Below are 13595 nucleotides of genomic sequence, written 5' to 3'. Positions count from 1 at the left end.
CAATGCAACCCTCTTCTCCCACTCTTGACACACTGATAGCAACACCGCTGCTATCAAAACAGAGAGCACTTAGGGAAAGCCAAGCACCTCCCAGTCACAGATTGAACTGCTGAGCTGTCAATCAAATTACTGACAGCTCAGGACGTCCAGATTGGATGGCTGAGCAGTCAATCAAAACACCGACAATTCAACAAGACCCAGATTCCATAGGACAGCAAAACATTCACTCTCTGAGTGGAGGAATTGTGACAGTAATAATAATAATAATAATCTTTATTTTTATATAGCGCTAACATATTCCGCAGCGCTTTACAGTTTGCACACATTATCATCGCTGTCCCCGATGGGGCTCACATTCTAAATGCCCTATCAGTATGTCTTTGGAATGTGGGAGGAAACCAGAGTACCTGGAGGAAACCCACGCAAACACGGGGAGAACATACAAACTCCTTGCAGATGTTGTCCTTGGTGGGATTCGAACCCAGGACTGCAGCGCTGCAATGCTATCCACTGAGCCTCCATGCTGCCCTGAATATGGACAAGACTTCACTCCCATAGGCGTGGCATCCATATTCATGACCTTAATTAGCGGTACTACATGACCACTCCGCACAGGAAGAAGCTGATGCGCCAGGATAGAGATGCAGGGAAGTTCAGCGACGGTGTGAGGATAAGTATGATGGGGAGGACGGGGGAGCCCAGCCATGCATACAAGGGTGGAAGCAGAGCCATGTATACAAGGGTGGGAGTGGAGCCATGTATACAAGGGTGGGAGCGGAGCCATGTATACAAGGGTGGTAGCGGAGCCATGTATACAAGGGTGGGAGCAGAGCCATGCATACAAGGGTGTCACTGTCTCCCATCACCCCTAGATGGGACCGTCTTGTTGCAGGAAAACAAGCCCAGTGCTCCCACTGATACAGGGAAATAAAACCCGGTTCTCCCACTCATTCAAAACCTATGGTGAGTTGAGTCACATTCACATTATAAATGTTATAATTAAATGATAAGTATGCACTACTAAACATAGCCCCGCCCCCTTATGACCAAAGCCTCGCCCCTGCCACACCTACATCCCCGCCCTGCCGGACCATGGAAGAATGGTCTTGTTTGAAGCCAGTCCCTGGTACAAAAAAGGTTGGGGACCACTGATCTAGCATGTGCAGAGCTCTTTTTAATAAAGTTTGTAAGGGCTGATCTGAAGCTGGCTGAAATGCTGGAAGACATGATCAAGCCAGCTTTTATTGTCACTGTGCTCCTCCTATGCTACAGCATCAAACAGTGCACAGTTTGGACCAGCATCACAACCATGTCACTGGTCCAAAAGGTCAATCTGCAGCAGTGCATTTTCCCAAAGCAAAGAGGGAGCTAGGACGCAAGGGAATAGTGTTCTCCTGAAAATGTAGCATGAGAATATTGCTATAGTTTATACTTGATTTTGCATAAAAAATCTCTATTTGATCGTCTTAAAGGCAAAATATAGCCAAGTGATCTTTTGTTATGTAACACAGATGCATAAGATTAGTCTAAGTCTGAGATCTTGAACCACCACACATTTCTAGAAGTAGATGTAACATGATGTAAACTTTTATGGAGAATGCAAAACTCTTATCACATCTCAGATTTCCCCCTTCATGTCTCAAGACTTACCGGGGGAATTATCTTTTGGTTTAAAGGGATCTTCTTTGGCTTCTGCTGCTTTTTCTGCTGCTTTTTTACTTCTCTTCTTATTTTCTTCCGCTTGCTGCAAGGCATATGAAATCACCATGAAACAGTTGACACAAAGTAAAAATAGAGTACGTAAATTTTTTCTACTTACACTTTGCAGTTTCTTCTTCAGTTCCAGAATTGCCGCTTGATATCCTTTTGATGTAGCATTAAGGTAATATATACTCATGCTAGGTAAAAGATAAATGAAAGTCATAAAAAGTCTAAAGACTTCTTATTCATAAAAGAAAAAAAAGCAATATTGTAAAATCAATACGACCCTTGATGGGACTGTTAAAAGATGGGTCAAGATGTAATAGCTATTATAATTAGAGTTGAGTGAATATGCGTGTAAGCTATGTCTATATTAAAACAGCTTTGGGTTCTGCACCCAGTTTTCTCCAGCAGTCAGATAATGAATGAAGCAGAGGTGCACAAGCTCAATCTCCATACTGATATTGCATTAAAGAGCCTCTCTCTTGAGATCCTTGGATGTCTCAGCAGTCAGGTCCTTAGCTTTCAACAAATTATCTTCTCTCTCATGGTTAAGAGATCATTTTCAATCTTCAGGAACCCCCTTTAATGTTCACTGGTGCAAAAAAATAGCTAAACTTGGCAATAAATGGGTTTTCTCACAATCAAAAGTGGGTAGAATTGCAAAATCCTTGTAAAAACAAGTAATTTTCAAATTAACCTCTAATTAAAAATCATTTCTATTCTCAAAAACAGAGGAATGTTTAATTTAATTTTATAATATAAAATTTGTTTCTTAGGTTATTGGCCTACTCTGTAGATGATTAGAGGTGGCTGCTTTTCTAGGCAAAGAGCATGCATATGAAAGCTCTTTGCTAACCAGCTTGCAAGCACTTCTCTGAAGCTGAGCCCCCACCTTCCTGACAAGCAAGAAGTAGGAAGTCAGAGAAGTGGGGCGCTCCTGAAGATAGATAATGAGAATAATAACCCTATAATCATATTGTGGTGCCTCAGAGGGTTCAGTCGCCACAAAGGTACTGCACCTCATCCAGAGGTGTGGTATTCCACTGTCAGGTAAGGAGGGGGCACCACCCAGAACTCACACATTGGCATCCAACACCAGACCTTTCAGAGCTCGGGAGGAGCTAGGTAGAGGGTGTGGGTGGAGAAAGCAGCAGAGAGAGCTGAGGAAAGTGACAGTTGGAGGGAAAGTGTTCAGTTGGTGATGGGACTTGAGCCGTGAGGAGCTCAGCCCTGGACCAGCAGACAGTGGAAAGAGAGCAAGGAAAGACAGAAGAACAGAAAGATAAGCTTCAATGGAAGAGAGAAAAAAGGGGTCCTAGGGGCACAGGTAGTGAGGAATTCACCCGTGGGGCCTGCATCCACGCCGACCATAGTCGGGTGGAGGGACCAGGTCACAGTTAGGGGTCCGGCCCCAGTCTAGTGGAGAAACTGAGGACTCAGCTAGCTAACCGGAGGCTGTAGGCATTGCAAGTGCTACAGCCACATCCACACATATTCGCTGAAAAGGCAGCCATATAGGATCAAGGGGTCCTAGGGGATGTTGCCCAACAAGATCTTAGGCTGCTGGCTTGGGACACTGTGTGTGAAGGTGCAGGGCAGGAGAGGAGGGAGCCAGCGCAGAGAGACAGCCAGAAAAGGAACATCTGAAGGGGGTTCTGACCCAGTGTACCCCACACTACCTGAGAGCTGACTGGACCACCGACCCTGAGGACACAGCACCCCGGCTGGGGATTGTAGCATCAGAACTGTGAGTAAAACCCATGAAGACTGCACACTGCTGTGTCCTCAAATTTATTTACTGCGTCACTTGCCCTGCACTACAACCACCATCATCACCATTTTTAACAATACAACTGCCCTGGGGTTTAGCTCTACCTGTGGAGAGCTGTAATAACTCTGCTGCATCACCATCAGCCCCAGCGGTCTCCTCAAGCAGCGTAGACTAACATCTCCTATTTGCCGAATACCACAGGTGGCGTCACGAACTATCTTTTATAAACTTCATTTTCCCCTAAAACCATTTTATTGGATGCCCAGGGCCACGGAACGGGTCTCTGCTGGAGTGACACATCCCCTAAAGAACCGGCCTGGTACCGTGTATCCCCACGGCCCTGGCTGGCGCTCCAATATCAAATATTTGTAATCATCTTATCACTAATTTACTTACACCATTAGCAAAATGAATGGTAGAATTAGTCCAGGGTTAGAAGCATAGCTAAATACTTTTGCAAACCATGCCGGGAAGTCGTAGAGTAAGGTCTCCTGTATGACTTCAAACATTCGTTGCTTTCCACTAAAAAACAGATGTATCCATAAAATGTTAAAACGCATACACTACATGCAGGTTAGGATAGGTTCACACTTGTGTTCTGAGTTTTGTTTTTCATGCAGGAAATATACAGTTGTGGCCAAAAGTATTGACACCCCTGCAATTCTGTCAGATAATACTCAGTTTCTTCCTGAAAATGATTGCAAACACAAATTCTTTGGTATTATTATCTTCATTTAATTTGTCTTCAATGAAAAACACAAAAAGAATTGTCCTAAAGCCAAATTGGATATAATTCCACACCAAACATAAAAAAGAGGGTGGACAAAAGTATTGGCACTGTTCGAAAAATCATGTGATGCTTCTCTAATTTGTGTAATTAACAGCACCTGTAACTTACCTGTGGCACCTAACAGGTGTTGGCAATAACTAAATCACACTTGCAGCCAGTTGACATGGATTAAAGTTGACTCAACCTCTGTCCTGTGTCCTTGTGTGTACCACATTGAGCATGGAGAAAAGAAACAAGACCAAAGAACTGTCTGAGGACTTGAGAAACCAAATTGTGAGGAAGCATGAGCAATCTCATGGCTACAAGTCCATCTCCAACGACCAGAATGTTCCTGTGTCTACCGTGTGCAGTGTCTTCAAGAAGTTTAAAGCCCATGGCACTGTGGCTAACCTCCCTAGATGTGGACGGAAAAGAAAAATTGACAAGAGATTTCAACGCAAGATTGTGCGGATGTTGGATAAAAAACCTCGACTAACATCCAAACAAGTTCAAGCTGCCATGCAGTCCGAGGGTACAACAGTGTCAACCCGTACTATCCGTCGGCGTCTGAATGAAAAGGGACTGTATGGTAGGAGACCCAGGAAGACCCCATTTCTTACCCCGAGACATAAAAAAGCCAGGCTGGAGTTTACCAAAACTTACCTGAAAAAGCCTAAAATGTTTTGGAAGAATGTTCTCTGGTCAGATGAGACAAAAGTAGAGCTTTTTGGGCAAAGGCATCAGCATAGAGTTTACAGGAGAAAAAATGAAGCATTCAAAGAAAAGAACACGGTCCCTACAGTCAAACATGGCGGAGGTTCCCTGATGTTTTGGGATTGCTTTGCTGCCTCTGGCACTGGACTGCTTGACCGTGTGCATGGCATTATGAAGTCTGAAGACTACCAACAGCATAATGTAGGGCCCAGTGTGAGAAAGCTGGGTCTCCCTCAGAGATCATGGGTCTTCCAGCAGGACAATGACCCAAAACACACTTCAAAAAGCACTAGAAAATGGTTTGAAAGAAAGCACTGGAGACTTCTAAGGTGGCCAGCAATGAGACCAGACCTGAATCACATAGAACACCTGTGGAGAGATCTAAAAATGGCAGTTTGGAGAAAGCACCCTTCAAATATCAGGGACCTGGAGCAGTTTGCCAAAGAAGAATGGTCTAAAATTCCAGCAGAGCATTGTAAGAAACTCATTGACGGTTACCGAAAGCGGTTGGTCGCAGTTATTTTGGCTAAGGGTTGTGCAGCCAAGTATTAGGCTGAGGGTGCCAATACTTTTGTCTGGCCCATTTGTGGAGTGGGAAATTCCCACGCAGCAATGGCATAAAGTGAGACTAGGGACTTTTTTTTTTTTAAGTGGCGGAGGAATACAGTGCGGAAGGATACCTACCTTCCGTCATTGGATTCCTGCAGCCCGTAGAGAACGGCAGCATCATCTGATGCTGCAGTTCTCTACCCAAGATCGTCGTGGGACACACTCGTGGACTGCTTCGGATCGTGGGTGAGTATTTTTGTGGTTTGTTATGTTAATATTTATTCCGGAAAAGACAATGGCTTCGGGGAACAATGTGACAAGTATTGGTAAGTATGTTACTCTATGTTATATGTACTGTATGTCTATGTATGTATTGTATGAATGTATTGTATGTATGTAGTATATATGTGGTATGTATGTAGCATGTAGTATGTATGTAGTATGTATGTAGCATGCATGTAGCATGTAGTATGTATGTAGCATGCATGTAGTATATATGTAGTATGTATGTAGCATGCATGTAGTATATATGTAGCATGTATGTAGTATGTATGTGGTATGTATGTAGCATGTAGTATGTATGTAGCATGCATGTAGTATATATGTAGTATGTATGTAGCATGTAGTATGTATGTAGTATGTATGTAGTATGTATGTGGTATGTATGTAGCATGTAGTATGTATGTAGCATGCATGTAGTATATATGTAGTATGTATGTAGCATGTAGTATGTATGTAGTATGTATGTGGTATGTATGTAGCATGTAGTATGTATGTAGCATGCATGTAGTATATATGTAGTATGTAGTATATATGTAGTATGTATGTGGTATGTATGTAGCATGTAGTATGTATGTAGCATGCATGTAGCATGCATGTAGTATGTATGTAGCATGCATGTAGTATGTATGTAGCATGCATGTAGTATGTATGTAGTATGTATGTAGCATGCAGTATGTATGTAGTATGTATGTAGTATGTATGTAGTATATATGTAGTATGTATGTAGCATGTAGTATGTATGTAGCATGCATGTAGTATATATGTAGTATGTATGTAGCATGCATGTAGTATGTATGTAGTATGTATGTAGTATGTATGTAGCATGCAGTATGTATGTAGCATGTATGTAGTATGTATGTAGTATATATGTAGTATGTATGTAGCATGCATGTAGTATGTATGTAGCATGTAGTATGTATGTAGCATGCATGTAGTATGTATGTAGCATGTATGTAGTATGTATGTAGTATATATGTAGTATGTATGTAGCATGTAGTATGTATGTAGCATGCATGTAGTATGTATGTAGTATATATGTAGTATGTATGTAGCATGCATGTAGTATGTATGTAGCATGTAGTATGTATGTAGCATGCATGTAGTATGTATGTAGCATGTATGTAGTATGTATGTAGTATATATGTAGTATGTATGTAGCATGTAGTATGTATGTAGCATGCATGTAGTATGTATGTAGTATTTTTTTTTTTTTTTTTTTTTAACATTTAACACATTAGCCGGATGATGGGACTACTACTGTCCCATCATTGGCTAATGTGTCAATCACTGTCATGGTAGCAGGCATCGCCCGATGGGACTTGTAGTCCCATCGGACGATGCTTGCACAGGCCCCCGGACATCAGCACAGCCCCCCGGCAGGCCGGCACAGCCCCCCGGCAGGCCGGTACAGACCCCCACAGGGTGCACAGACCACCGGCAGGCCGGCACAGCCCCCCGGCAGGCCGGTACAGACCCCGGGCAGTCCACACAGCCCCCCGGCAGGCCGGCACAGCCCCCCGGCAGGCCGGCAGAGACCCCCGGAAGGCCCGAAATGACGGCGCATCATGATGCGCACACACCGCGCATCATGATGACGTCAGGCCGTCAATCAACTGAACTTCCGATTCCGATGCCGAATTCCGATATTGAAAAAATATCGGAAGTCGGTATCGGAATTCCGATACAGCAAGTATCGGCCGATACCCGATACTTGCGGTATCGGAATGCTCAACACTAGTCATGAGATACTGACGTCATATTGTAAGCAGTAATAAGTTGGGCCATCTTTCTGCTTGTCTGTTTGTTTTGTCTGATTATTTGTACCAATTAGTCCTTTGCTGCGCGTTGCTGAAAATTCACACTCTGAATAGTAAAGTGGCAGAATAGAATATATTGGTGCTCTATGATAACAAAAACCTTTTGAAATGTTATAGCTTTCCTTTAGCTCCTTGAATATTTTACATCAGCAGCATAGTGCCCTCTAGTGGCTTTAAGTTTCTATACAGTTTAATCAGTTGACTGAATTTTTACATTGTACACTGCACTAATTTAGTAATAGATCTGTATTTTATAACGGTAAAACATATGGCTGAAAAATAATCATTGCATATTTGTTTGAATACAGGGAAACATTCAATACATTAAATTGTATATATTAAGCAAGCAAAGTAAAATAAAGACCCTCTCTTGTTCTATTCACACTCTGCAATTTTAGAGGCACTTTCTTACGGAAATACGCTAAATTAGGTGGTGTTACAACTATTTAGTATTATATGCGGTATGTACATATATAAGTATATTAATTTGGGCTACCAGTGTATACTGACACTAGGATTAATTATACTGCATATGACTACCAGTTGGTTGCGTTGTATCCAACTATCATTTTAACAAATGTCAAAAATTATAAATATATATACAGTATATATATACATATAAATATATATATATACATATATATATGTATATATATATAATTTCTATACATATATTCTGTATGCAATCTAAGTGTGTGTGTGTATACTGTATATATATATATATATATATATCACACACATATTTGGGTGATAAAATGAATAGGCAGGACCATGCTGTGAAATATTAATTTCTGCCTAGTAGAGATTAAAACTAAAGGTACGCTCACATTTGCATATAAAAAATTGGTGTCATTCGCATCAAGAAAACTGGGATGATTTTTTTTCTCACTTGCCATCCATATGCAATCCTTTTTTTACTCAACAGCTATTAATCTTTTACAGGACCATTTACAGTTTCCTACCTTACAGAACTGTAATATATACGTTCAAATCGGATTCCACTCTGATGGTCCATATGGCATCCAATGTTTTTCTCTCACCCATCAGATTTATGTGATTTTTTTCTCATGCCGAATACAGCTGAGAAAAAATACTCAGATCTACCCTGCCTCATAGAATAACAGAGTGCAATCCCTTTTTTTTCTCTCATTCTCTCATTGCACTTGTCCAATTTATATGCTTGTGTGAGCGAACCCTTAAGCCACATTGACATGTTCAGTATTTGGTCAGTATTTTACCTCAGTATTTATAAGCCAAAACCAGGAGTGGGTGATAAATACAGAAGTGGTGACGCGTTTCTATTATACTTTTCCTCTGATTGTTCCACTCCTGGTTTTGGCTTACACATACTGAGGTAAAATACTGACCAAATACTGAATATGTGACCGTGGTTTTAGGAGACCATTTTGGGTCAGTGAGTCTGACGTCTATACCAGGAAAGATCTTTGAACAAATTATTAAACAGCACGTACTGTATGTCCGTACCTGGATAAGAATGAAGTGATTAACCAGAGTCAGCATGGGTTTGTAACTAATAAGTCATGTCAGACTAACTTAATTTCCTTCTATGACAGAATCACTGATTGGGTGGATAAGGGAAATGCTGTAGATAAAGTATATCTTGACTTCAGCAAACATTTGACAAAGTCTCTCATACAATCCTTATTGAAAAAATTACTAAGTATAGAATGGACAAGGCAACTGTTAGGTGGATTCATAACTGGCTTAGTGATCGGACCCAAAGAATAGTCGCAAATGGCTGCACATCCAGTTGGAAGAATGTCTCAAGTGGGGTACCACAGGGCTCTGTCCTGGGCCCTGCATTGTTCAACATCTTTATCAATGATTTAGATGAAGGAATTGAGGGTAAACTGATTAAATTTGCTGATGACACAAAGCTAGGAGAGATAGCTAATACTAGAGAAGAGAGAGGATTCAAAAAGACTGGAGCAGTGGGCAGCAACTAACAGAATTATTTTTAATAGGGAAAAATGCAAAGTACTACATCTGGGCAATAAAAATGAAAAAAGCATATACAAAATGGGAGGAATAGGGCTAAGTGACAGCACATGTGAAAAAGACTTGGGTATACTAATAGATCACAGACTGAACACACAGCTTAGATCACGTGAAGTCATTATTGCCCTCTACTCCTCTTTGGTCAGACCTCATCTGGAATACTGTGTCCAGTTTTGGGCACCACATTTTAAAAAAGACATCAACAAACTGGAGCAAGTTCAGAGAAGAGTGACTGGTCTGTAAGCCATATCCTATGAGGAACAGTTTCAGGATTTAGAAATGTTTAGCTTGCAAAAAAGAAGACTGAGAGGAGACTTAATAGCTGTCTACAAATATCTCAAGGGCTGTCACATTGTAGAAAGATCATCTTTATTCATATTTGCACAAGGAAAGACTAGAAGCAATGTGATGAAACTGAATGGGAGGAGACACAGATTAGATATTAGGAAAAAACTATTTGACAGAGTGATCAATGAGTGGAACAGGCTTCCACAAGAGGTGGTGATTTCTCATTCAATGGAAGTCTTCAAACAGAGGCTGGACAGACATCTGTCTGGGATGATTTAGTGAATCCTGCTTTGAGCAGGGTATTGGACCAGATGACTCAGGAGGTCCCTTCCAACTCTACCATTCTAAGATTCTATGAGACCTTGCATCATAATGTCTTTGTTGACTGCTATCTCGTCCACCCTTATCTATTTCTCCTCTCCAAAGAACTTTATGAGCAGTGGATATGAGCAAATCACGCAGAATTCCATTTGGGCAGGTTTTCTTGAATTTCAATTGCAGATTTGACTCCAAACAAATTTGTTTCAAACCTAAACTACCTTGATTGCTGTAAGAGCAGAGAAGAGTTTTTAAAAAAGAAAAAAAAAACTATATAGTCACCTTTCTTCATTTCTTCTTACACGCGTCATGCCACCTCTGCTACTGCCACTGCTCCCAAGTGCTCAGTGCTGGTCTTGTAGTCTTATCTTTCTCCATTCCAGCAATGAGGCCAATCTGAGGCCTAAGATGATCAGGAAGTTGCAGCAACAGAGGCGATTAGAGTAGAGTGATGGAAGAACAGAAGAATGGGCAGGAGAACCGGGGAGCTCTGGCCGCAGAAGGAAAGCTAAGTATATATTTTTTTATTTTAACCTTTCCCTACCATCAAGAGAATCTAACAAAATAGCTAGTTTATGAATTAATTGGCTAACGTCTAGTAGGAACTGTCATTTTATACCTGAGTGAGCTGAAAATCTGTGTTCACTAAAAGCATATTTTACTCATTAACGATATAGGAGGAGAAAGAAGAAGACATCAAAGATAAGATATATCACAAAGATTCTTATTTTCATGTGTACTATTGATTTGTGCAAAAAAAATTAAATGATTATCTCTAATGGAAGTCTGCAGACTTTAGAGGTTCTTAAGTGAAGGACCCCTCTCATGGTGTCTATATGCCTTGATAATTGGAGCTTTCTAATGAGACAACCCCTTTATGTCATACATGACTTTAAGGGGAACCTGACAGCTGCTGCCCAATCAATGGACAGGATTTATTTGGCATTGGCTGTATGATTCCAACCATATAGGTTTAACTATCAAATACTTTTGTATTTCAGAGAATGATATAGTTTAAAAGCCACACATTTCAATTCTGGAGTGGCAGTTCTCTCCCCATAGACACATTCAGGTAGAGACCTGTTAGTCTAGGGCAGCTGGTGGGGCTCAGTCCCCGGAGGCTATTAAACCTTGTTTTACTCTGAAACACCGCAGCAATTCATAGTTAAACATGTATGGCTAGGATCATACAGCCATGGTCTGATATATGCTGCCTCTGGTTCAGGTTCAGGTAAACCTGCAGCTGTCAAGTTTGCTTTAAGCTATGTGCCCACGTTAGCATTTTTAAACGCTCAGGAAACGGGTCTCCTTCCCAGAAAACGCGCATGTTTTTCCGTGATTTTTGCACGTTTTTTGCCCAAAAAATGCACGTTTTTTATGCGTTTTTTTCCGCGCGTCTTCTGGACTATAGGAAATAGCCAAAAACGTGGACCTAAGCAGAAATTAATGAACATGCTGCATTTCTTACCGCTAAGCATTTCCTTAGCGGTAAAAAAACGCATTCATTGGCACAAAAAGGCCAAAATGCATTAAAATGAATGGGATGCTTCTTTTAAGCGTTTTTTATGTGGTTTGACCCCGAAAAACGCATCAAAACGCTTAAAAGACGCAACGTGGGCACACAGCCTTAAGGCTATGTGCCCACGTTAGTGTTTTTAAACGCTCAGGAAACTGATCCCCTTCCCAGAAAACGCGCATCTTATTTCTGAGCGTTTCTTGCGCGTTTTTTGCACAAAAGACACGCGATTTTGATGCGTTTTTTGACGCGCGTTTTCTGGGAACATTGGGGAAGGCTAAAAACGCTCAACTATGCGGAAATTAATGAGCATGCTGCGTTTTTAGCCTCTAAGCGATTCCTGAGCGTTTAAGAACGCATGCATGGGCACAAAAAGCCAAAAACGCATGCAAATTAATTTGAAGCTTCTTTTAAGCGTTTCTGCAGCGTTTGAGCCGGCACAAACGCTGTGGAAACACTTAAAAAAACGCAACGTGGGCACACAGCCTATAATGTTTTTGTTTTCTGCGTTCACCAAAGAACACTGTGGGAACACTGTGGGACACTTCTTACAAAATCTATCAACCTACCACCCTTTTTAATTTTCCCATTTCCCCTGCCTATTGCTTAGGGCACATTAGGTGTCAAATTAAGATACAAAAACACATTTGCGGAGAATTTATGAAAAGCCTACTAGATTAAGATGTGCACAATTCAGGAGCATGCTTCTTCATAAATTGGGCTCATCTTTGGTCATCTCTGTGATCGAAAATCAAATCTTAGCTAGCCGTGAGCCAGAGTAGATTTGCAATATCATTTATAGTAATTTTTTATGTAAATTCATCTGGACTTGGGAGGCCACACACCTTCACCTATACCTTTTAAAAGAAAGTCCTGCAATAGGTGGAAAAGGAAGAACATGCTAATTATTCTGCAAATAGGTAATTCTCCATATTTTCCCACTTTTTCACATACACAGTTTAGACTTGACTGTGCATCACTCTGTGTTTTCATGTGTAAATGTAACTTTCAATAGGCCTCCCACTTCTGCTTCCGGGTGGCACAGCTCTCCTGTACCCTTGTGTCATTTTCAGCCCTGGTGGCCTAATTATGCTATTAGGGCCATGATCTAGTAAGTGAGCAACTTTTGCATGTTTATCAAAGGGTAAAATGAGAAGTTCAAATTAAAATAATCACCTAAATGGCCCACAATCAAAAGAAGGTGGGATGGAAACAATTGTATAGATGACTGGCAACATAGCCAGGAACAGTATGAAGAGCAGCATCGCCATGTAGAAGTTGTTGGACCTGGATGCCTTAAACACTCTCGCATGGGGAACATTGCAACACATAACTGCCCAGCACTGTAGATACATGGATGTGTGAAGACGGAACACATTAATGGCTGGAAGGCATGGCGCATAAAATGACCCCATCCTAAAAACAAATACATGAAAATATAAATTATTCATAATAAAAATATCATGTATAATTTGCTTTTGAATAACAAGTAAGATAAACATTTACATGTATTACAATAACACCATTCAATTATCGCCTGTCAAACATTGGCCCATCAAATCATAACCATCGTGCAAACTACTATAATACCATTCTCCCACTTCCCAGCATTCATTGCACCTGTTATAGTATCCATATATGCAGTTTGACAGACAGGAGAGCAGGAGCAGAGCGACAAAGATCCCTTCTGCTTCCTGTAATCTCTCTCAATACTGTATATTTGCAGCTAGAAATAGATTGCACTTTATAACAGGTAGAGATAAGCAAGACAAAAAAAAGATAGAGTAGCTGAAATTTTTATGTGATTTTTCAGGGGTAAAACAGCATTTTTTAAATAAAGTTTTTTTT

The 13595-nt window shown here is 40.9% G+C and overlaps 1 protein-coding gene across 1 annotated transcript in view; it reads right to left on the bottom strand.

The window, feature by feature from the left end:
• The window catches only part of LOC141048288 (transmembrane channel-like protein 1), a 397123-nt gene that overhangs the window by 4499 nt on the left and 379029 nt on the right, over positions 1–13595 (bottom strand). Inside the window, exons 16-19 of the mRNA XM_073543738.1 lie at positions 12924–13163; positions 3872–3997; positions 1820–1898; positions 1651–1744 (exon numbers count right to left, since the gene is read on the bottom strand). Of these exons, the coding sequence (XP_073399839.1) occupies positions 1651–1744; positions 1820–1898; positions 3872–3997; positions 12924–13163 (539 nt within the window). The remainder of the gene's footprint in view (positions 1–1650; positions 1745–1819; positions 1899–3871; positions 3998–12923; positions 13164–13595) is intronic.

This window comes from Dendrobates tinctorius, unplaced genomic scaffold (genome assembly GCF_039654945.1).
Source record: "Dendrobates tinctorius isolate UK_male_01 unplaced genomic scaffold, ASM3965494v1 ptg000134l, whole genome shotgun sequence".
Classification (NCBI taxonomy): domain Eukaryota; kingdom Metazoa; phylum Chordata; class Amphibia; order Anura; family Dendrobatidae; genus Dendrobates; species Dendrobates tinctorius.
Note: the sequence above shows the minus strand (reverse complement) of the source record. Positions and strands in the feature narration are given on the sequence as shown.